This window comes from Sinocyclocheilus grahami, unplaced genomic scaffold (assembly GCF_001515645.1).
Source record: "Sinocyclocheilus grahami isolate Dianchi unplaced genomic scaffold, SAMN03320097.WGS_v1.1 scaffold356.1, whole genome shotgun sequence".
Taxonomy (NCBI): Eukaryota; Metazoa; Chordata; class Actinopteri; order Cypriniformes; family Cyprinidae; genus Sinocyclocheilus; species Sinocyclocheilus grahami.
The window spans coordinates 1,454,418-1,478,845 of record NW_015505535.1 but is presented as its reverse complement, the minus strand read 5'-3'; the positions used below and the strand labels follow the sequence as shown (position 1 = coordinate 1,478,845).

The following is a 24,428-nucleotide window of genomic DNA, read 5'->3' as shown; positions in this document are numbered from 1 at the left end:
GTAATGTATATTCTAAAAAAATAACATTTCATATAAATTTTTTTGTAATGTGAAATAATCTGAAATTAATATTTTTGGTCTGCGTTTTTTTTTTTTATTCATTAACTGTTGGCAGTTGAAATGAGTAAATTTTAGACCCTGCCTACGAGTGTTTCTGACTAACTGAATCACCCGATGGAAAGCCAGTCGAACCTTTTTATATCGTGACACCCCGTCACTTTTAGCTCTGCGCTCTTCTCTGACATGTACAGCTATCAATGAGTTCATTATCAGAGCAGTATGATGATACTTGAACGAAAAAATGCGTTTTATGTCAGTACTTGACCTTACTGCAGTGTGTAGCATCTTGCTGGCTAATCCAAAAGAGTGCTACTCCTCTGATATAGTTTAATAATAGACACTGCACTAATTTTTAGCTACCGTAGACAATGCTTTTAGTTGTCGTTGACTTTTGTTATAATAGCAAGTTTTGTTTTTGTTTTAGTCTCAAGTTAGCTTTTGTATCATCACTGAGATACTCAGCCCTCGTTTTTTTTTCCTGTGCCTGAGGCTGTAGACGCCATTCCAGCTCAAAAGTTTTACTGATTCTGTCCATTCCTCCAAGCACATAGTGAGAGAGAGTTAGAGGAAAAGAAAACAGGGATTGATGTAGAAGAGAAATGTGTTCTCTCACAGACACACACACACACACACACACAGACTCCTTGAATTGTGGGAGTCAATATAGCATGTTCTCCTGCGACGTGCACATCCTGTGTTTTAGGCACTTGTGAGTCAGACCCTTGCAGGGTCATGTTCTGGTCTTTAAACCAGATTGTGTGCTGTGTCAATGACACATTGCAAAAAATCATGCTCTTATTAGTATGTTTGTCTCATGAACATATCTAAAAAATGTCTTCAAACCAGATCAGTTTATTTGAGAAGCAAAATCTTGTTTGGCTTTCCTCTCCCTTTTTTAAAACAAAAACCTCATGACATTTTGTTTAATTTATACTGAAAAAGAAAGACAAATCAGATTAATTCCAGATAAGTGGTGGGGTTTTGATTGAAGTGAATCGTTTTTTCTTCACTGATTCATTCAGGGAGCTTTTCTGCAGGTTGCATCATTATGCCAGTAAGTGTTGACAGGCAAATGTCATTTTGTGAGTTATGAGGAAGTTCTGAATCATTTACTGCACTTAACTGAATCTTAAAAAACCAGTGGTGTTCACAATCAAAACAAGTCTTTATTCAAATGTGAGTGCCTACAAATTGGAGAAAGGAACATGTGAATGATTCCTCTGCTTAACGGATTCATTCAAAAACTGATTTGTTCAATTTATTCTTGTATTATCTTGCGCAGTTTTGCTTCTCAGGTAATTTAATCTTGTTTTAAGGATGTTTGGATATATTACTGGAAAACATTTCTGCTTCGAAACTGATTTTTGCAATACACGTCAGCTCCCTGGGTTCTTGGGCTGGTTCGAACCTCAGACTCTGCTTCCTGAATCCCTCTTGAGGTCGTAGGGAGCCTAGATTAGATAAATGAAGGAATGCTATAAGCCAGATCACAGGTTTAAAAGCCGCACACTCTTTCGCTGTTCAAGTCCAGCTTTTTCCTTTTTAATAAGACGATTGATGTTCTTTTGTTTGTTTTGCTTCGATTTTTCTTCTATAAATGATCATGTCTGTGAATTTATGAACTTATAACTAATAAGGTTTTTTTGTACTTCTTCGAAATACTGTATTTAATTTGTTCTCCTTAGACCACCTTCTTTAGGGCGCTGTTTTTCCTCGCTTCGTTCGTAACGTTTCGTTTAGAAACCTCAGCCTTTCCTGAGGTGTGCTGTACTGGATCGAGACTGTTGTTGCTTCTACTAAATACTGAGCATAGGGTCTGAATACTTAGGACCATGTGATATTTCAGTTTTTCTTTTTTAATAAATCTGCAAAAATGTCAACAATTCTGTGTTTTTCTGTCAATATGGGGTGCTGTGTGTACATTAATGAGGGAAAAAAATTAACTTAAATGATTTTAGCAAATGGCTGCAATATAACAAAGAGTGGAAAATTTAAGGGGGTCTGAATACTTTCCGTACCCACTGTATATATATATATATATATATATATATATGTATATATATATATACCTATGCTTACCTGTTAAGCCAGCAAGCACTGATAAAGAATGCACCGCCTCTAGATGATTAGTTAGTTCCTGCTTGTGGACGTGCGCGTGCGAGACAACCGCATTGCTGCATGTGACCTATGTCTGGCGTGCGTGGTGGGGCGCGAGATCTGTGTCTGAATATTCCCCTTTCCTGTTATTTATACAATAGACGCATTTGTTCCAAGCCAAGGGTTTAAACCTCAGTGTATTTTAAGTAATAGAAAGCTTGTAGGCTGTAATTGTGCCTGAGGCAGTCGTGAGACATACTGTTGATGTTTACCTGAAAAATCAGGTCCAAATCACTTTTATAAGTGTGATTTTATTAAGCAAATTTTATAAATCACCTGTATGGCCCCACCTATGAAACTTTAAAAGTTATAGTAGGGTAGAATTATGAATAATAAGATACTAAACCTCCTGCTCAGCTGTTTTGAATCAGTTGATTGTCATTATGGACAATTTGAATTGCATCTAATCGTAAATGATCCCTTCTTCAGCATTCGTTATAGTGGGCGCCATGTTTAATTTTGACGAAAAATCCTTGCGAAAAGTTCAACTTTGTCCACCTTGACTAAAAATGCGGTCACATTTACCTCAGCGAAATTTCGCAAGCAAACTCGTCATTTAAATAAGAATCCATACAATCTAGAGTTTTGCGTGAATGCGAAGACGTTCCCTAAACAAATTCACTGCAAATTCGCTTGGTTTAAAGATGGTTTCTGTGTGAATACTGCTTCGTATATTTCTACAAAATTTACAGTAAATTTCGCTGAAATATCGCTAATGTGATCGCAGCTTAAAATTATGTTTCCTCAAAGGATTGTTGTTCATGAAAGACGTGACTCATCCGCGTCCCAAATGTTTGTCGTTCACAAGAAGTTACCGTAAGACGTCTTCCCTGGTGCGTAATGTGCCTCAGACGCAATTGAAGTTCTTCCCGGCGACCAGGAGACAGATTCTCTCAGACATTTGCCAAAGAAAAGTCTGTAAGGGAAATTTCATGATGCAGAGAGCCAGGCTTTATTCCGCTGAGCTTAGCCAGTGGATCCGTCTTCAGGTTTCAAATGTATTTTATCAGCACAACTAATTCTTCTAATCTTTTCTGATGGTTTTTCCTCTGAAGTAACCTGCAGTGAGAGTGGTGTGCAAAATGTTGGCACCTTTTTAATACCTATTTTAGAAAGACAATATTTGCACCTTAAACCCATACCAAAACAACATCACGTTCTTAAACGGACAGTTCACACAAAAATTACAATTCTGTCACCATGCGCTCATCCTCATGTTCCAGTATTTGCATGATTTCGTGGAACATGCAAAAAAAGATGTTTAGACGAATGTTCATGCTGCACTTTTCACAATGTAAAAATGACAAAAACACCATAAAAGTGTTTCATATGACTCCAACTCAAGTCTTCTGAAGCCATAAAATAGTTTTGTGTGGAGAAAAGACATACTTTTATTGTGCTTTTTGGTGTATGGAAAAATGCAGCATGGACATTCTTCAAAATGTCTCCATTTTTGTGTTACGCAAGAAAGTCATTCTGAATTAGAACGACATGAGGCTGCATAAAGGGTGCAGGAATCAAATTTTTGTGTGAATTAAAAGTTTGATCCCATCTCGCCAGTGTCCCCTCATGATTGTCATTCTTTATCGTGACCCCTGCATATCCAGAGGGGGAAATATGTGTATTTTAACAAATTGTCATTGCTAGCGAGAATTATAATGCATTGAATGATAACATGGCTTATTTGAACGTCCCCTGCATGATGCATCTTTAGAATCTGATCCCATCCCATGATGCCCCCATCATGAAGTTCACCCCTCTTTTTTCTATTTAGAAGATGCCTCTTAGCAAAATGCCTCTATGAAACAGAAATTCCTATATTAGCTATAAAGATTATGATATTACCCTTTTGTGCTAGATTGTCTCTTGAATGTAATGGATTTTGTACTTGTATTTTTCTAATTCCAATCCAGTCAATCTGTATGCGGTGGCTTTATATGGAGGAATTCTAAGCTGCTTCCTTACGTGAATAATTTGTAAAAACTTCCAGTCATCCTTGAGACACAAACCCTGACCTCCGAAGTGTGCAGTGAAACTGCCACCATTATATCTGACATCAAATATCTTTCACTTTTACGCATTTAGACCCGAATCATGCAATAGCAGCAATCACAGATATCAGTTGCCAAACATTTCTCCGTTTCACCTTCTCAACTCGTTCCGAGTCTTAATAACCTTGAATATGCACCCTGTCAACGATGAGGATTTTCTCTGCTCTGTACAAGAATGTACATTCATGGCTTTAGATGCAGTTGTGGTGCCGTCTTTTTAAACGCTTACCCGAGATCCTGTTCTTGATTCCTCTAAGGAGTTTATACTTGTGTGCTTGATCTGATAATTGTCACTAGTACTGTATGATGCAATGTATGGATCTGATTGTTACAGCCCAGTTGTTGATGCAGCCTTGCCTTACTGATCCCCTGCGTAGAGAGGGACCCCTTTGCCATTGCCCTTCTCACTGAGTCTTATGTCATAACACTGTCTGCTGACGCAAATGTTATTCTTTAAACACCTATTAAAGTAACATACATATGAATATGTGTGCCTGCAGTCTTGCGTTCAGTTCATGAAAGTCACTGATAGACATGGGGGGTTTATTTTTTTACATTTTTAATTTTGCTGCATTTTATTTCATTTTATAACTTGGCATTAAAATTATTCATAGTTATATTTTATTAATTAAAAAGGATTATTATTTGAAATATCAATTCAATCAAAGAATAATATTTTCAATGATGATGATGGTGTGATTTAATTTTTGATAAAACTAGCAATAACATCAACTTAAACTTAAATTTGATTTTTTCTTTATTTGTTTAAAAAATATTATTATTTATTAAATTAAGATACTTTGTTGATTCTACATTAATTTGGGGGCTGTAAATAATTCATAATAATAACATAATATAATAACAATAATGCAAATAATGTTTATCACTGTTGTTATCAATACTAATGATTACCCTTTTTTTTAACCCTAAAGGGTAAAATACCCATAACACAAAAAGAGCTTCTGTGGTTCTCTTATTTAGACTAGTGCAGTTGGCGGTAGAGCACTCTGATATACAGTACAGGTACCGCCTTCATTCATTTAGACGTGAAGGAACCAGCAATGTAAATCTGAAGTATAGATTCTGCATGCAGTGACTACAATGATGCCTTTATTGGCTATTTACCACTTGATTCTTATCATCTTCAGCTTCACGCTGTGTGTATGTGAGGGTGAGTAACTGATATTTGTGGTGAATTTTATTATTATTATTAATATTTTTATATATTTTAAACTTGAAAACAAAGTCTAAACAATTAGTCTATTGAAGACTAATTCTGTTTATTATTTACTTGTGCACACTGAATGAAAAAATAATAGATAAATACAGAAGAAAGTTTTTTGGGGAAAAAAGTACTAAATATTTTCTATAAAAAAAAAAGAGTTGAGCTGAATTACCTTTAAATTTCATTTTACAGGTGGGGGTTTTTTTAGAGCAACTGAAGGAGAAACTGTCTATCTTCCCTGCCACTCACCCCCTAATGACGGTGTGCAAGTTTCTGTAAAGTGGACAAAACATAGTGCAAGCACCACAACTATTTGTCAATGGTATATTAATAACATTACTGGATCTCACACTGGAGACTGCGTTCCTCGTTTCAAAATCAACAGAAAGTATTTTACACTAAGTATAGAAAAAGTTCAGCTCATTGACTCTGGTCATTACAGCTGTAAAACAACAAGAGTAATACCATCACCATCATCGGACAAAAGTTCATGTCCAATACTCCAAGTTGAAGGTGATTGTAACTTTAATAAATTTGTATTAATTTGAAATGTCTGATTGTTGTTGACCATCACCTAGAGGTCCCTCTCTACAATAGTAATGTAATGTTAACCAAGTCACTACCTGAGCTCATGCTGGTGTTGTTCATCTCCCTCCGCTGCAGTTCATCCACATCTGTCTCTGCAGAAACTGAACAGCAGTAATGTCAAGTCAAGTTTATTTGTACAGCGCTTTTCACGATACAAATCATTGCAAAGCAACTTTACAGCAAATTAAGTTTCTACAATATTTAGTGGTAGTTTATCGGTGGTGACTGTCAGTTAATGTACATATGGCAGAAATGTACGGAAAAATCTATTTAAGACGTAATAAAACAGACGATGAACACTATTAACAGCAATTATTATATGATGCAATCAAACTTATAGCAAAATGTGGTAGTTCTGTATGTTGTTTCAGGGTTGGCATCATCTGAGGTCCTCTTGAGGGGTTGGCATCAATTCTTCTCTGGTGTTCTGGTAAACAGAGAAGCAAATAGACATAATTAGTGTAGCTGCTGTTCCAACCAAGCGAAATTTATTTGTTTAACCCAAACTAAAGAATAAAAATATGCATTTGATCAGATATAACTGCAGTACAAGATTATGAGATGCATTATTTGATTTGGGTGAGAGTGATCTAATGTTTAGGAGCCCAAACTTTAAAAATTGTTTTTGTTCATTTATTTTTAATTTTTCTGGTTTAATCATGATCAGATTTTTTTCTAGATCCTGCATTAAATTTATATTTTGACCTCACTATTCGAGGAACAGACACAGTCTTTATAGATTGGACAGCACAAGTACTTCTATCATTTATGCGGGTAGAACACAAGTCATCAGGGCAGTTATTTGAGATTTGACTTACTAGTCATATGGTGCGAGTCCTGGAGATGTTGTCCGACATGAGTTCCGCTCCGACTCTGCTGGGATGCAGGCCATAAGCGCAAAAAAGCCCAGGACGCTCCCAGAAAAGATTCCAATTATTAACAAAGAGCAGTTTCTGTTTTTACACCATGACAATAACCATTCATTTAAAGCAAAAAGTCTACTGAACCTTTCGTGTCCTCGTCGATACGTGGGAAGCGGTCCTGACACGATGATCGTCATCGCGGGTGATGTGTGGCACACCGTCTCAATCAGGCTCCTGAAGTAATGTCACCTGTATCCATCTGCTCTGCTCTATGGAGGGTCTGACGACTGAGCTGGTGAGCTTCACCTGGAGTCGAGAGGGTCAAATGTTACTTCATCTATTCACATCTTATGCCACGAACAGTGAGCCGAGTCTGTGTAAACCTGACTGGAGTGATGGAGACACAATCACCTGTTACTCCAGCTACTCAAGCGCACAAACACAGTACAGCAGAAACATTAAGCTTGACTTCAATCATGAAGGTGAGTGATGTTAAAATGAGAAAAAAAGAAAATGGTTATTCATATAGAAGCACTAATTGGAACTCACTATATTCCAAACATGATAAAACTGTCGATGGATGTGTGTAATTTTCCTTGAACTTTAATTTTACAAAAGCAAATGATTAAATGTAATTAAAGTAAACATTAAAAAACAATTTTTAAATAAACAAACTAACCATAAAAATGTCAATAAAAAATAAACCTAACATATCAACCAATCCAGCAGGCCAAACTGAGATCCATCTTCCAGTTTGTGTGGTCCTTTTCAGCATCTTCATCATCAGCATCGTTTTCATCTGGATGTTGTTCTTCATATTGCAATGTAAGACAAACTGCATTTTGCACATTTGATATATGCAAAATTTGACTGTTTAAAAATAAGATCTAAATATGCATTGCCATTCAGTAAAAACTGTGCCATTTTTTGGAATCTCTGATCTCTATTTAATTTGATCTGAATATAAGCTTAAGTTATTAAGCAGAAAAGACCAAGCTGACAAATCTGTTTTTATTGAACCTATGGATGAGAAATGCATCTTTATTTTTGAAACATTTCATAAGTTCTTTTAGCTTTGAACCAATGTTTGCAAAACACTTGTGTCTCATTCTGCAGTTAAGGACCATCAGCATAAGCGCATCGGAAAGAACTTAAATCATTCTCTTACTATAATATATTGTCTTTTATTTTTCACTGTATTTTCACTGTATGCATATGTTAAATACATAACTCACATGTGGTATGATGTATAATAAACCGCAAATAGGCCTACTTCTCTGTTGTCTGTGTAATTAGCATCACTAAACAAAAAATATTTAGATATTTTGATTTTGAAACTTTTTAAATAAAATGAAAGCTGAAGGTGTCATATGACTTGGTGCTGTATATACATAATGTCCATGAGGGTTGCTCTTCCTCATTCGCCCTTAAAAGGATAGTCCACTCAAAAATGAAAGACATCATTGATCAGATTGTGGGTGGATGTATGGACAGGAAGTTCATTACTCAGAATGTGGGTGTTTGCGTGCAGAAGTGTCACACACTAAGCACAGCTCATAGAAGTGTTCAGTCGACATGTTTTTAAAACGGATTACAAACTGCCTTTTATTTTTTACTTTAACGTTTCTCCCAAATACAGGTAAGAGACATCAATTCTGTTTCCTTTGCCCTTTTAATGTAAATCAAATTAGTTTCATGTAATGTCTCACTTGAGACTTAGTATCAACTGACTAATAATAAAGATCCCGGTGATGGACCTAATAATTGTGGAAGATTTTCTGTTTTTTACAATAAATGTGATTTATTTGCTGTATTATTGAAGGCAACATTCTGTTGTCATCTACACTGAAATGTGTCTCAATCCACAGATGCAGAGAATGATTTCAGAGCAATTGAAGGAGAAACTGTCTATCTTCCCTGCCACTCACCCCCTATTGACAGTGTACAAGTTTCTGTAGAGTGGACAAAACATAGTACAAACAGCACAACTATTTGTCAATGGTATATTAATAACATTACTGGATCTCACACTGGAGACTGCTTTCCTCGTTTCAAATTCAACAACAAGTCTTTTACACTAAGTATAGAAAAAGTTCAGCTCATTGACTCTGGTCATTACAGCTGTACAACATCAAGATTAATACCACCACCAACATTACACAATACCACAAATGTGACACTCCAAGTTGAAGGTGATTGTAACTTTCATACATTTTTAATTATTTGAAATGTCTGATTGTTGTTGACCTTCACCTAGAGGTCCCTCTCTACAATAGTAATGTAGTAATGTTAACCGAGTCACTACCTGAGCTCATGCTGGTGTTGTTCATCTCCCTCCGCTGCAGTTCGTCCACATCTGTCTCTGCAGAAACTGAACAGCAGTAATGTCACCTGTTTCCATCTGCTCTGCTCTATGGAGGGTCTGACGACTGAGCTGGTGAACTTCACCTGGAGCCGAGAGGGTCAAAGTTCACTTCATCCATTCAAATCTTATGCCACGAACAGTGAGCTGCGTCTGTGTAAACCTGACTGGAGTGACGGAGACACAATCACCTGTTACGCCAGCTACTCAAGCGCACACGTTGTACACAAAAGTATACAACTCACTTCACAGAGAGATGGTGGGTCATTTTAACTACATATTACTTTAACCAGGACAAACTAGAGTAAAGTATACCAGTTCAGCAATGCTGTTCAATGGCCTTTAAACTTTCCAAGGAAATAAATTAAAATGATTTCATAATTATAAAATAAATAACTAACCTGAGATCTATTCTTCCAGAACTCGAACAGAACATTCCAGTTGTTTGCATGGCCATTTTCAGCTTCTTCATCATCTGCATTGTTTTCATCTGGATAATGTTCTGCGTGTCCAAACATAAGACCTCCAGCTGATGTACATGTGATTTGGTTAGAATCTCTAGTCCACTTTTAATTTGATTTGAATGTGAACTAAATTTAGTGTCTGTAAAAGACTAGTGTCGTCCTGCAGAGTCTGACCTGCTGCCCTGGACCATCAGCATGAGAGCTTTAGAAGAGTAAACACGCTGTAATATTTTTTAAAAATTATACTTTTTTATGATGCTTTGGATTACGCTTTCTTAGACATGGCTGTTTTTGTTGTTTGTTTGTTTCCTAGAACTTTAAGCACATTGTCCTTGACTGTGCTGTTAAAATCTAAATATTTCTGTTTTATGTACTCAGTATTACTTCTAAATAAGCATCTATATACAAAAAATTTTCTTGTCCAACAAATGCATAAAACCAAGCTTTTTTATTAAAATGAAAGCTGAAGGTGTCATATGACTTGGTGCTCTAAATATGGTGTCCTGCCTCATTTAAAGGGATAGTTCCCAAAAATGACAATTGTCATCATTTCCTCACCATGGTAATGTTGCAAATCTGTAAGACTTACTTTCTCTGTAAAACATTAAAGAACATATTTTGAGAAATTTGAATTATTATCCATATAATAAAAGTCAATGATCACCAAAACATTCCTTCTAAATATTTTATGTTCCACAGAAGAGGGGGAAACTAGATACACATTTAGAATGACATGAGGATGAGTAAGTGATGACATAATTTTCATTTTTGTGTGAACTATCCTTTTAAGAGGCCCATTAATCACCCTCAGAAGATCCTTTTTTTAAATGCTTCCTTCATGAAAAAACAAAATATTTTTACAGTTAATAATTACATTATATGATTATTGTAGATAATAATACTTTAGTGCTGCAAATTCATTACTATTTTGACAAAATATGTAGTTTTAATTGTCGTTGTACAGAACAGAAGAGTTTTTGCAGGCGAGTGTTTGGGAGTGTCTTTTTTTTTTTAAACAATATATTAATTTGTCAGACTACAGAAGAGTTGCATTTATTGAGATTTTTATCATGTATCCATTTAAATGTCAGCCTCTTTAGCTTGACCCAGTCGTGTCCTTCAGTACAGCAGCATGAACACAGAACTCTGTCTCACAGGCCACAGAGAAGAGCCTCTAAATCACAAAACATGAAGATATGGTGCATTTTACCCTTTCAGTTCTGCAAAGCAACGGTTTTAAATCCATCATTATAAGACACACAATGGAACACAGAATACAGTGACAGTATTAGCTTAGGTTTTCAAAAGTATAGAATTGGATGTAGTGGTAATTATCACAGTGATAACAAAGTTTTATCTATGACATTTATAAAAGTTATCAAAATGTGAAATCTGTTTTGTTTTCCCCTATACAACGAAAATACATGGTGATCATTGGCTGTCAAGTTCAGTTCACTTTTAGTTTATTACACCCCTGGTTCCCTCACATACTAAACCAAAATTGCACCGCTAGACTGTCTCTGGTGCCCCCTCAAAACATTAAGACCATGACGATTCTGTCTGTACTAGTAGGAGGATTGTGAAATTCGGTGGTCTCCCTTTCAAGAATGCTTTTACGTGGAAAGAAGAACCTCTGAAAAACAGAAAACAGACTCCATGTTCTTACATCCCTCCATGTTTCAAAATAAAATGCATTTTTAAAAATGTTACCAGTACTCTTTATTTCCTTTTCCTCTATGCCATCAAATATACATCAACAAAGAAAATGAGGCGAGCAATGATGGTGAAGGTAATGTTCATTTTAAACAAGCACAATTTGTATCAAAGTGGATCTCTGACTGTTTGACCAACGGAAGTAGGATTGTTTTTTTGTTTTTTTTTTACTTGTGATCTAGATTGTAGGAGGGCACATGGCCAGGAAGTTCATCACTCAAGAGTGTGTGTTCGTGTGCAGAAGTTCCACATACTCTGAGCGCATCGACATGTTTTTAAAGTGGATTACAAACTGTCTTTTATTTTTAATTTTAATTTATCTCACGCATACAGGTAAGAGACTTCAGTTCTGTTTTAAAGCAAAGCCTAATTTCTCAGTTGTGACTTGTACTACATAATTTTTTGACTAATAACAAGGATCCCAGTGATAAGTTTTAAAAAAACATCTTATATGTGGTACATTTTCTGTGATCTCTTTCACAGTGGATGTGATATATGTACTGTGTAATTGAAGGCAACATTCTGTTGTCAGCTACACTGAAATGTGTCTCAATCCACAGATGCAGAGAATGATTTCAGAGCAATTGAAGGAGAAACTGTCTATCTTCCCTGCCACTCACCCCCTAATGACAGTGTACAAGTTTCTGTAGAGTGGACAAAACATAGTACAAACAGCACTACAAACCTCACAGTACAAACAGTACAAATAGTACAAACTATTTGTCAATGGATTATTAATAACATTACTGGATCTCTCACTGGAGACTGCATTCCTCATTTCAAATTCAACAACAAGTATTTTACACTAAGTAAAGAAAAAGTTCAGCTCAGTGACTCTGGTCATTACAGCTGTAAAACAACAAGATTAATACCACCACCAACATTAGACAATACCACAAATGTGACACTCCAAGTTGAAGGTGAGTGTCATTCATATATTAATATGTTTTTAATTGTTTACTTCTTGTAAACCATCTAGCCTAGATGTCAGTAATAAGCATCTGAACATCATAACATTTCTCTCCGCTGCAGTTCGTCCACATCTGTCTCTGCAGAAACTGAACAGCAGTAATGTCACCTGTATCCATCTGCTCTGCTCTATGGAGGATCTGATGACTGAGCTGGTGAACTTCACCTGGAGCCGAGAGGGTCAAAGTTCACTTCATCCATTCAAATCTTATGCCACGAACAGTGAGCTGCGTCTGTGTAAACCTGACTGGAGTGATGGAGACACAATCACCTGTTACGCCAGCTACTCAGACACCCAAACTCAAAGAAGTATACACCTGCCCTCACAGAGTGATTCTGACAAAGGTGGGTAATTTTATCACTTTAACCGGGTCAAACTAGAGCATAATATTTCATGTAATAAACCACTATCCGTAACAATTCAGCAAATTTACACTAACCTAAATTGCTTTCAGTGTGCCAAACTGCTAGAAGAAGAAAAAAATCACACACATACTTGTTTAAATGTTAGAAATATAGAACAGTCTGTTTAAATAATGGACTTCGAATTTAACCAGACTAAAATACGTATGTGACCCTGGACCACAAAACCAGTTATAATGATAAATTTTTTGTGAAATTGAGATTTATACATCAGAATAAATAAACTTTCCATTGATGTATGGTTTGTTAGGATAGGACAATATTGGACTGAGATACAACTATTTGAAAATCTGGAATCTCTGAGGGTGCAAAAAAATCTAAATATTGAGAAAATCGAATCGAAAAGTTCTTAGCAATACATATTACTAATAAAAAATTAAGTCTTGATATATTTACGGTAGGAAATTTACAAAATATCTTCATGGAACATGATCTTTACTTAATATCCTAATGATTTTTGGCATAAAAGAAAAATTGATAATTTTGACCCATACAATGTATTGTTGGTTATTGCTACAAATATACCCGTGCTACTTATGACCGGTTTTGTGGTCCAGGGTCACATATGTGAGGTGAAGGATATGTGTGTACACCTGTGTACCTCCAAATACTTAATAACAGCTTTTTAAAATGTTTCTGAAGTTCTTAAGCAGTTCTGTCAAGCAATCTGTATTGTTACTAGTAAAAACAAAAAAATACAAAGCAAACATTAATTTTAGTACAAATTAGAAATAGCATTCTGAGTTCCATTAGGAAAGTCACTGTGATGCTCTCTAGCAGACTGCTTGGTCCAATCAGTTGAGATTGTTGCTGTTTTCCTTTTGTCTGTCAAACATTCATCTGTCTGATGTTCATGATCTGATCGTACCCCGTTTATGACCATTACAGTTGTCCAGCTGCTGATCATCTCATGCAGTGCTGCTGCAGGCCTCATCCTCTGCATCATCCTTACCGTTGTTATTTGCAAATGTGAGTATGATTATGTTTGATTATTTAACAGTTATTATAACTCAGAATAAATAACATTAAATAACTGTGACTGATAAAAATAGGAAACTGCATATGATGAAAGTTTTTTTCCGTCATATGTTTAGAAATAGTTTAACAGTTAAAAAAGAAGGCAAGAATTTGCATCCTTCTCTATGTCTAGTTCTGCTTTCTGTCAGCGTGACGTCAAAATCTTAGGCACAGCATTTTTATATTTTCAGGAAAATATCTCAAATTAAAAACATTGCATGTCTGTTTGTAGCATATGGTGAACCAAAACAGCTAAAAGATGGTAGGACTGATTGCTAGTCCTAGCCGATCTAGTCTTCCTCGTCTCCCAGCCTGACCAGCTGACAAAACCCCTCTAAAACCACCCAGCAGGACAGGTGAAAACCAGCTTGAAGTGACTGGGAGACCTGTTTAATCCAGTTAAGAACAACAAGCTGGCTGGATTGATATCTTATTTTCATTAGGGAATATGGCTAACACCAAGTTACCACAGTTTAACAAAAACAGAAAGCAATACCTTTAGTAGCCAGTTACATAGGGAAGGTAAACAGGTACAGTAAATTTGTCTACTGATGTATTTATAGTCCTCACGGATCCCTCAAAACTTTATATAAAGGCAATATACGGAGGCCTACTAGTCGACATTGAAAAATTATTTTTATAGACCTCCACTAGATGGTGACAAAAGCAAACGTCTATTCGTTCTCAACTGAAATCGGCCTCAGCTGGTTGGCTGGTTTAGCTGGTCTTCAGGGCTGGTCATAGCTGGTTTGCAGGCTTGTTTCAGAGGGGCTTTGACCACTTCTTTAGTTGGTTGGGCTGTTGACCAACCAGATTAAACCATCTGAAAACAAGCTTGACCAGGCTGGGAGATCAGCTTAAACCAGATGAGACCAGCCAACCAGCAAGTTACTGCAGTAACACTAACATTATCATAAAAAAGATATATCTACACTGTTTAAAAAGAGATAGAACAGGTATTTTTATATGCATTTACAGCTGAGGCATTATTTCAGTAAATTAACTTTAGATTTTCAATTACATTAAATATTGATGCTTTTTTAAAGATCATTATTTTGTGTATTTGGTGTAACAGAATATGTTGACATGCTTTAATGTTCAAAAAACACATAATTTTTCAAATACTGTACATTATTGTAGGTCCTCTATGCCCTGCCTCTCTCAAACGCAGTCTGCTCTGATTGGCCAGCTGACCCAGTGCATTGTGATTGGCCGAACACCGCAAGCACTCGTCGGAAATGTAACACCCCTTACCATAATCGCAAGCTTCATCTTTCAAAATAAATGTAAAGACAGAGCCCGAAAGGGTACAGAGTCGCATGACAGACACAGTGATGAAGCTGGTATGTGTGCAGTACACAAGCCACGGTTAAGACAGCCAACTCCACTGTGATCTCTCTCTCTCTCTCTCACACACACACACACACGATGCGCAAAACTCCGCATTTGAACAGTCAATAGCAAATACTTAAACTGATAACAAAACAGTAGCTGATTCAGAAGCGCCAGATTGTCATAGCAAAGTCAGAATTACCTCCTCTCCTAGGTTCACGAAACGGTCGTCCATAAAATGCATTGCTGTTCTGTTGTAAGTCATCTTAAAGATTCCTAAATGCATCTACTTTCGAAAGGCCAAATAAAGTGCTTTTGCTTTCACCTAGAAACACAGCGTCTCCCTGACATGGCTGCTTCAACACTAACTGCGGTTACTGAAACCACGCCTTCTTTCTTTGCGTGCACATTTGGGCACATTATGCAAATATTTCCACATAGTGAGGTAGATATGTGGGGGCGTGTTAGAACGAGCCGTTTTAGGGGGGCGTGACAGAGTCTTAACTTTGATAAAGAATATCTCTTTGGTTTTGAGACTTTAGTCTTTGCAACTTCAGGGATCTTATCTATGCACAATCAGCTTGTAACACTCCAAAGAGAAATGAAAACTTGAAATCGCATCATATGACCCCTTTAATATGTTAAATTAACCTAAAAAAATTTATTTGTGAAAAGGAACTATGTTGTGCTTCTGTTTTGTGTTCTTTTTATTTGTCTGGGGTTTTTTTCTGTCTAACTTGGTGTCTGTTTAATTTTGTAGGCAGAAAGCAAAACGAAAATGGATCTATAGTGTTCAGCAATAAAGTCTATGAGAACTTCAGTTTCGCCATGGCCCGTCAGAACACACAGTCCAATGATAAACCACAGCCAGAAGAGTGTATTTATGAGAACTAACTGCTGCTGCTTATATAACCTTTGCTTTAAAGCCAGATCGGCCCAGTTTTTACAAAGGCAGTATGATGTAGGCAAAAGTGTGTTAAGTGATTTAGCGAAGATATTTGATGGTGCACTGCGAATGTGAAGCAAAAGCTTTCTGTATTGTTTACAATGCCTTCACTGACTTCAAACATTGTAATCAGGCACTTTAAACAATCAGTAACTGTTTTCGTTGTGTTTAAGCACTGTAGGTGCACTAAACTATTATGTCTTCTAAATTAAACAGAATTAAATTATGATAATGAGCAAGGATCTCATATCCGGTTTCTTTCATACAATGCAAAGGCATTATTAAAATGTATCTTTGCACTCTAAAAAATGCTGGGTTGTTTCAACCCAGTGTTGGGTCAAATATGGACTAACCCAACTGTTGGGTTAAAAAGCTCATTTAAAAATGTAACCAAAATTTAACCCAACAGTTGGGTTAGTCCATATTTGACCCAACATTGGGTTGAAACAACCCAGCATTTTTTAGAGTGCACTTTTTGTTGTATGAATTTTCTTTTTTGTATGGGGCTAATTATACTGTAATATTTCATTACTTGTAAATAAATCACACATTGTATGTCTTTTGTGTCAAAGCCTCTCTGCTGTCAAACTAAACTGCAGAAAATAATTTCACACTTATTCACATCTGTCCTCTGGTCAACTTTGGGTTACAATGAAAAATGCAAAAATCACTATATCACTTTATAATGGCCATAGTTGGGGCAAAGTTATCTTCTATTGTGAGTACATGCCTATGGTTTATTTAGTGAAAATGTACAGTATATATTTACAAACTTTGCTCCTTTTAGTACATGGGTGCCTCACAAATCTGAAATGAAATGTTTCTGATTTGGTCTAAATGGAAATTTAGATTGTGTTCTTATTTATTTTATTCAATGTTTGTATTTACAGTATGTATGAGTCAGTCATTTATTAGAATGTTTCTATTAATTTCCTCTTTGTACAATGTCTAATAAATACAAAAAGGTATTTGATGGGATTCAGATATGTTACTGTCGACTGTTCATAATCAATGCTTTACTTAAAGAGGAAATCACCACCTTAACCCATTTCACAGCATGAGACACTTAAGCAAAGCACATGAGGAGGATGCAACGCACAACACTTTTCATGGACAGAGAAATGGTGAGTGTATGTTTCATATAAAGTTATTTGAAAACAATTATAGATAAATATGAATATGATGCAACTTGAAAGCATCTTTTGCTTTAGTTGTTATATTAAAACAGTAGTTATTCATATCACTCTATTTTAAAAAGTACCGAAAGGGATAGTTCTACCAAAAACATAAATTCTGTCTTCATTAACTCACCCTCATGTTGTTACAAACCTATGTGACTTTCATTTTTTCTCTTTTTTCTTTCTTTTTTCCTCAGTGTTTTTCTTTGATCTGTTGTTGGTGGATACTTCATGTCTTCAGCTTTCAGTAAAAAAAAAAAAAAAAGATACATTTATGAAAAATATGACAAATATATTCTAACTAAATGTACAATTTATAGCTTGGCTTGAGAAATTCAAGTTGTTGCTGTATTTGTTTTCCAGCATTTGGCAGTTTGGCAATGAATCATGCTACAACTTTATTTGTCAATCATGGAGTGTCTGCCAAAATCAGATGCAACTACAGCCGAACAGACGACACAGAAAGCATGACAGTTCTGCAAACATTAAATCATACACGCATGGGTTCATATTTATTACATGGGAATACATGGAACAAACAAAATTGTGAAGATCACAGCAGATTAATATATATTCCAGAAACTAAGGAAATAACATTCGAGCTCTTAAATCTTCAAATGAAAGATACCGGCACATACGCCTGTACTGAGGAGGATTGTAAAACCACCTCAAGTGGAGTTGATAAATCACTTCTTTATAATCAGGAAGAAAAAAACATTACAGATAGATAGATACTGTAGATCTGAATGATTTATGTAGTAATATTGCATTTGTGTATTAATCCTTCCACCGTTCACAGTGCGTCCCGCCTTGTCTCTGTCCTGCATGAACTCTGTCCCATTGTTACATATCCTTACAACATTTCAGCCGAATATTAATTATAAATGTAACTAGATGTGTTCACTACCTGTCTAGTGATGTGTGCATAGGCCTATGTGTCAAATCATCTATCACGTGTCATAATTCCCAGTATAGAGCATAGTGAGCATCGATACTCCCTGGGTTTACCGTGCATTGGTGCACTGGAAGGATTTTGCGACTGAAAACCCACTGAAGTGGCCAACTGCTTGATCAGTGCCCTAATTAATGAATTAGGGAGCTGAATGAGATGCACCCAATGTTTGCTGTGGTGAGTGTCACATCTGAGCCAGTACTCCATGATCACCTGCAGTCTGAGACACTTTATTCAACTTGTGACCATCATCCAGTCCCGTGCAGCCAAGAAATGACTGACTGAAGACTGACTGAAGACATTTACAATAATAGTTTTTCAAATCAATGTGTATCTTAATCATTCAGTACCCTGGCACAATTTTACAAGTGGCCATTTTACACAGAACGTGTTTTTGCATTCCACTATGCTGCTTTTCTGTTGCATTTCTATGTAAACATGCATTAGACTTCTCGCTTGAGACTTTTGCAGGGTCGCATGCATGACACAGTGTTCTAAAAACAAAGTGTTTCAATTAGCCAAACTGAAGATCAACTTTTAAAAAACTTTGATATGCTGCATTTCACCCTCCCCCCATTCATCTGCCCTCCCTCTTGCATTTTTAAATGCAAAAATGCGTTCTGTGTTAACGGAAATAAAGCCACATCGCACTCATAATCGAGCTCTCTGAATATCATGTCTATGTTAAAAAACAGTGTAGCTATAACTTCATATATAGCCCCTATGTAAATGATCATGTGGAAATAGCTTTCAAAGAGCTTCCTATGACAGCCTTATGAAGTGCAGCAAAAAGGTATGCAACCCAGGCAGTAGAGGTCATAAGTAATTAAACCTTTATTTATTTTACATGTACTGCCTTTGCATGTTTACCAATGACCTACATCAAGCTTTGATGCATCACCTGCTTCAACATATCTTTACAACCTCCCACATGGTGTGGTTAAAATAACCAGACCACTTCATCTCTTTAAGTGCAGTTGCCCAATGAGAGCATAAAGATGTTGATCTATAAGAGAGGTTTTGGTGGAGGCAGCAAATGAGGTCTACAGGACATTGGGTATATCCCTTTGTTTCAGAGCATTGCTACACTGTACATCTGTTATACTGGTACAATCCAATCCAAAAATCATTACTTCCCTGCCTGACGAAAATCATATGTGTTAACTTTAGTTAACAATTACCTTGTAGAGTCTTACTTCATTAATGCGTTTTAGAATAATGCAATTTAAGAAATAGTTCAGCAGTTAAAAAAAAGAAGTCAAGAATTTGGTGTAAATAATGACTGTTTCCTTCAAACGCCTCTCCGTCTAAATACATCAGTGTCCTTCCTTGTCTATTTCTGCTTTCTTTCACCATGATGTCAAAATCTTAAAGAAGACATTTTATATTTTCAGAACAACACCTAAAAACAAAACTGTGTAAGTCCAGCTAACAGGAAATGTTCTCAGATATCTGGCTAATGTTCTGGCAAGGTTCTTTCAAAGCTGTGAACAAACATTTTTTCCAGTAACTTTTAATAGTATTTTCCTTTAAAGTTGTCTGCTCTTTAATAACTTTCTCAAAACTTGAGTACAAAAACACTATTTACACATTGTTTGTGGAACATAAAAATTTTTTTTTTTAAATCTTGAATGTTTTAGTTGGACATTCGTCAAACAATTCACAACGGGCACATTTGCTGCTGTCCTAATCCAAGTGTGTTTGTTCCCGGCACCTCAAATCTTCTATGAAATATTCATCACTCTCATCCTCCACAGTTGTTTTGTTGAACTAATGACATCATTATGTTGCTTTTCTTCCTGAACAAGATTCGACTTGCTGAGCTGACCACCTCCTACAGGTCGTCTCTATTTTGGTATCATGGTGCACACGGTGTGCGTGACAGCTTTCACGTCACTAGTTTTTCATGCAAACCGTGTTCTGTTTTGAACTAAACTGCCATTGTGAAAGCCTCATTAATTGCCACCAAAATGTAGGAGTTACTTAACAACTGAAATAAGCTAACATTAAACAGGTTTGTTTGATTATGTAGGCAGAAAGAGAACAGACTAAGTGTTCAGTAATAATGTCTACACTAATCCACAGCCAGAAGTTTGTCTTTATAAAAACAAAGTACTCCGGCTTACATAACCTTTGCTTTAATGCCAGACAGGCCCTGCAGTTGTTGCAAAGGCAACATGTAGGCGAAAGTGTGCTAAAGTGGGTTTTGCTGATACACAATGTGTGATGATTGTAAAGCAAATTTTCTCTATTGTTTATAATTGAGAATCCACAATAAGGCACTTACAATTAGTATTTTGGGGTAACTGTGCTTTCATTGTGTTTAAGCATTGTGTGGGAGCTTTTGGACTAATAATAAAATTGTGTTTTATTTACAAATTAAATTTATGTATTTTCTTCTAAATAAATAAAATGTCAAACCAAAATGTCACACTACATTATCTCTGTGTCCTGTTGAACTCCACTGTCAAACCAAACTGCCACTATCTCACACATCTCTAGGCACTGGTAAACTTGTTTTCCTATGCGTATGCTAGTTGTTTTCACAGGTTACACATGGTGCGTCATAAGCCTGAAACTAAATTTCCCAGTCTTGCCCACCAAGTGTTTGTGGTTGACAAGTACATATAGAGATGTGATGCAAATCTTTTCTCACACATCTAGCTAACATGCAACTGTAGGATCAATTGAAATAAATAAATGAAAATAATTTATACTTCTACATATCATGCTCATGGGTGTAAGATTTTGTTTGGTTCTTATTTGTTTTGTTTTAACTTTTGTCTAGTATCGAATCAGTCCATCACTGTTAGAATGTTTTTAGTCATTTCCTCTTTTTAAAATGTATAATGAAATATACAAGGAATTTGATGGGATCCAGATGATGTATTACTGTCAGTTGTTAATGACTGATGGTTTACTTAAAGAGGAAATCATCGCCTCAACCTAGTTTCCTCAATAAGACATTTCAGCAAAACAGTGAGGCAGAAGCCACACACAGCGCTTTCCCTGGAAAGAGAGATGGTGAGTGTATGATTCTTCTGAAGATAACTGAAAGCTATTTTAGATTTAATGTAAATATAATGTGTTGAAAGTTGAAAATGTTTGATCTTTCTTTTGCTTTGTCCTTATGTCAGAAAAACTGCAGCTATTACTGTATACAAAAAAGTGCATTAAATTAACTAATAAACTAAAAGCTTCTTGAATTTCAGTGTTAAATTAACCAATACAAAATATGCACCACTGAATCGCATTACTTAATACATAAGATCTTGATTAAAATTGTATATTTCAAATGACATTTCTGTTTAATGTGTCTTTTTTCCCCCCAGTGTTTAAGTCTGATCTGTTGTGGGTGGATGCTGTTGTTTTCCGTTTTTGGTAATACAGATGTCTTCTATCTTTTTTGACATTAATACTAATATGCTTCAAACTCTACTGTCAAACCAAATTTGCACACTATCTCTAGGCATTAATGCTAATACGCTTCAATCTGAACAATATGAAGACATGAAATTTCCTCTAACATAAAAATGTCAAGTTCTTGTTGTAAAATATTTCATAAATACATTTTGTGCCTTCCTCAGGAAGCACCTGTACAAAGAGAACCCAAATGGGCAATTCGCAGCTTGCCATGAGAAATTCAAGTTGTTGCTGTCTTTGTTTTTCAGTGTTTGGCAATGTGGCAGTGAATCACACTACAACTTTATTTGTCAATCATGGAGAGTCTGCCAAAATCAGATGCAACTACAGCCGAACAGATGACACAGAAATCATGACAGTGGATTTACAAGCATTAAATCATGCACGCATGTGTTCATACATACATTTGAATTCATGGCAAAAACAAAGTTGTAAAGATCACATCAGATTCATATGGATTCCAGAGGCTGAGGAAATATCATTTGAGCTATTAAATCTCCGTATTAAGGATACCGGCATATACATCTGTACTGTGAGGAGGACTGCAAAACCACCTCAAGTGGATCTGGGCGTAGAAAGAGTTCAAGTTATTGGTAAATCATTTCTTTATAAAAAATGTAATATATAATATTATTTTGATAATAATTTTGTATGAATCCTTTCACTATTTGCAGTGTATCCCGCCTTGTCTCTGTCCTGTGTGAAGAGGCCTGATGGATCTCCCATGATTCTGTGCTCTGTGGAATTTTACCACGATTCACTTGAACAGTTGTGGATCAGAGACGGAGACGTCCTCAACAGCTCATACTCAAACAAATCATTCAATGGATCCTTTAGTCAGCAATCATACCTTATAATACCACCACAAACCTTCAATGATACAATCTACTCTTGCTGGGTAAACCACTCGTCCTTAAACAAACCACTCGTGGCCAATTTATCAAGTTCTGTCTGTTACGAAACTGGGGGTAAGTTTAGAGCTGTTACGTATTTCTTATTTCAGTGTGTTATATACTGTATTTTTGAGGCCTTTGCAATTATTCTGTCTCGTAGGTGTAACTGTGACAGTAGTGTTTGTCCTGTTGACAGTGGTGTTGACTGTCTTTTTGATCACTCCAGTCATACATAAACATTACAGTAAGTCTCAGTGTTTATGCTAATGATTTGTTTATTCTGATTTAAATGTCATTCTGAAACGTAAACTGTTTACATCCATTTTTGCTAAAAAAAAAAAAAGACTGTTAAAAGTGTCTTGAGTAATATACAAGCAACATTTCATCAGATATCAAGCGATGTTTTAATTTAAGTAACTTCCCTTAGTGCAAATTAGTGAGTCACAAATCTCCCACGCTTATTACCAGTTCTTGGTTTTACTGGTAAACCTTAACATCCTCAGTTCTGTCATGACAATTCTCCATTTAGCCTGCATCATCTAGAGCAGTGGTCGCCAACCCGTCGATCGCGATCGACTGGTAGATCTTCATCACTGTCCCAGTAGATCCCGAAAATAACAGTAAAATAAGTACAAAAATGCATTACATTTCTGGGGTTATATTAATGTATCACTGAAGGGAACTGTCTTGAGAAAAGTTTCGAAATCTGAATTCTGAATCATCACTGACCGGCGCATTAATTAAAATACAAAGTAAAAGGCCTCAAATTTGAAGTACAATCTGGGATGTCTTTTTCTATCAATTTTTCAATAGGTAGATCTTGTCTTTCATAAAGGCCGAAGTCAGGGCTCTTGGGCCTAAAAAGGTTGGTGACCACTGATCTAGAGTGTCATGACAGAACTTTTGTGTTATATGAACCTGATTGTGCCCACATATGTACTGATGTTGTTATAGGGTGTTAATTTCATCTCATATGTGATCAACCTTCATCATTGTGTGTATAAATCTGCTCTTATCTTGTTCCAGAAAGAGCACGTCAGCAGTCTGTGTCTCATGTAGGAATGAGTTTCACACCTGAGCCTGTCCTCCATGATCACCTGCAGTCTGAGATGCTGTACTCAACACTGGGTGACCATCATCCAGTCCTATGCAGCCCTGCTGTTGCCCGATCATTTGAACAATAAACACTGAATGAGCACAATGTCAGATTTGTGTGATCTTCTTCACTACACTGATACAACAACAGTTAGTAATGAGGCCAGTTGCATGAACTGCTTAAACTTGTCTTAAAAAATAAGTAATCACATTTTTTTCTTCAAGACTGGTCATAACTTTTTTAAGTCAGTTACAAAAAGGTTGATTGGCCGAATTTGAATCAAAAAAGTAACACGATTACTTCTTGGCTAACAGCTATTGGTCAAACTAGTTAAGACACAGCTGAATCCAAAATCGCATACTTCCCTACGATATAGGCAAAAACAGTATGTGACAAAAGATGTATGTCTGAATTCACAGTACTCATAAAAGAGTAGGCAAAAAGTACCTGGATTACCTAATACTTCCAGAATATTCTGAGGTGTGCATACGATGGACACTTTACTATCCCATGAGGCCACAGGAGAGGATTTGTGAATGGCAGTGACACAACTAATGCTGGTAAATCCCATGGTAATGACAACATGGCGACTATAGTACCTACATCCAGATTGCATTCATACTATGCACATTCATACGACATTGAACATACTTTTTTTTTTTTTTTTTTTTAACATTACACAAATATTTATTTTTTAAAAAAAACCCAACTCAAGT

At 36.1% G+C, this 24,428-nt stretch overlaps 3 protein-coding genes across 3 annotated transcripts; all 3 read left to right on the top strand.

Annotated features, from left to right (window-relative positions):
- Window positions 1–8,519: 8,519 nt before the first annotated feature.
- Window positions 8,520–10,050, top strand: LOC107548830 (uncharacterized). The gene is made up of 4 exons (XM_016229652.1): window positions 8,520–8,583; window positions 8,813–9,136; window positions 9,290–9,565; window positions 9,727–10,050. Exons 1-4 carry the CDS (start codon window positions 8,520–8,522, stop codon window positions 9,837–9,839), a joined length of 777 nt encoding a protein of 258 aa, XP_016085138.1. The 3' UTR covers window positions 9,840–10,050.
- A 1,500-nt stretch (window positions 10,051–11,550) lies between these two features.
- LOC107548829 (uncharacterized) lies at window positions 11,551–16,465 on the top strand. Its single transcript, XM_016229651.1, has 6 exons — window positions 11,551–11,559; window positions 11,666–11,816; window positions 12,044–12,403; window positions 12,516–12,797; window positions 13,764–13,844; window positions 15,985–16,465. The coding sequence occupies exons 1-6, from the start codon at window positions 11,551–11,553 to the stop codon at window positions 16,116–16,118; spliced, it is 1,017 nt and encodes a 338-aa protein (XP_016085137.1). The 3' UTR covers window positions 16,119–16,465.
- Window positions 16,466–21,234: 4,769 nt separating this feature from the next.
- LOC107548845 (uncharacterized) lies at window positions 21,235–23,809 on the top strand. The gene is made up of 6 exons (XM_016229667.1): window positions 21,235–21,324; window positions 21,633–21,681; window positions 21,972–22,316; window positions 22,398–22,691; window positions 22,777–22,860; window positions 23,643–23,809. The coding sequence occupies exons 1-6, from the start codon at window positions 21,322–21,324 to the stop codon at window positions 23,798–23,800; spliced, it is 933 nt and encodes a 310-aa protein (XP_016085153.1). The 5' UTR covers window positions 21,235–21,321; the 3' UTR covers window positions 23,801–23,809.
- The last annotated feature ends 619 nt before the right edge of the window (window positions 23,810–24,428 follow it).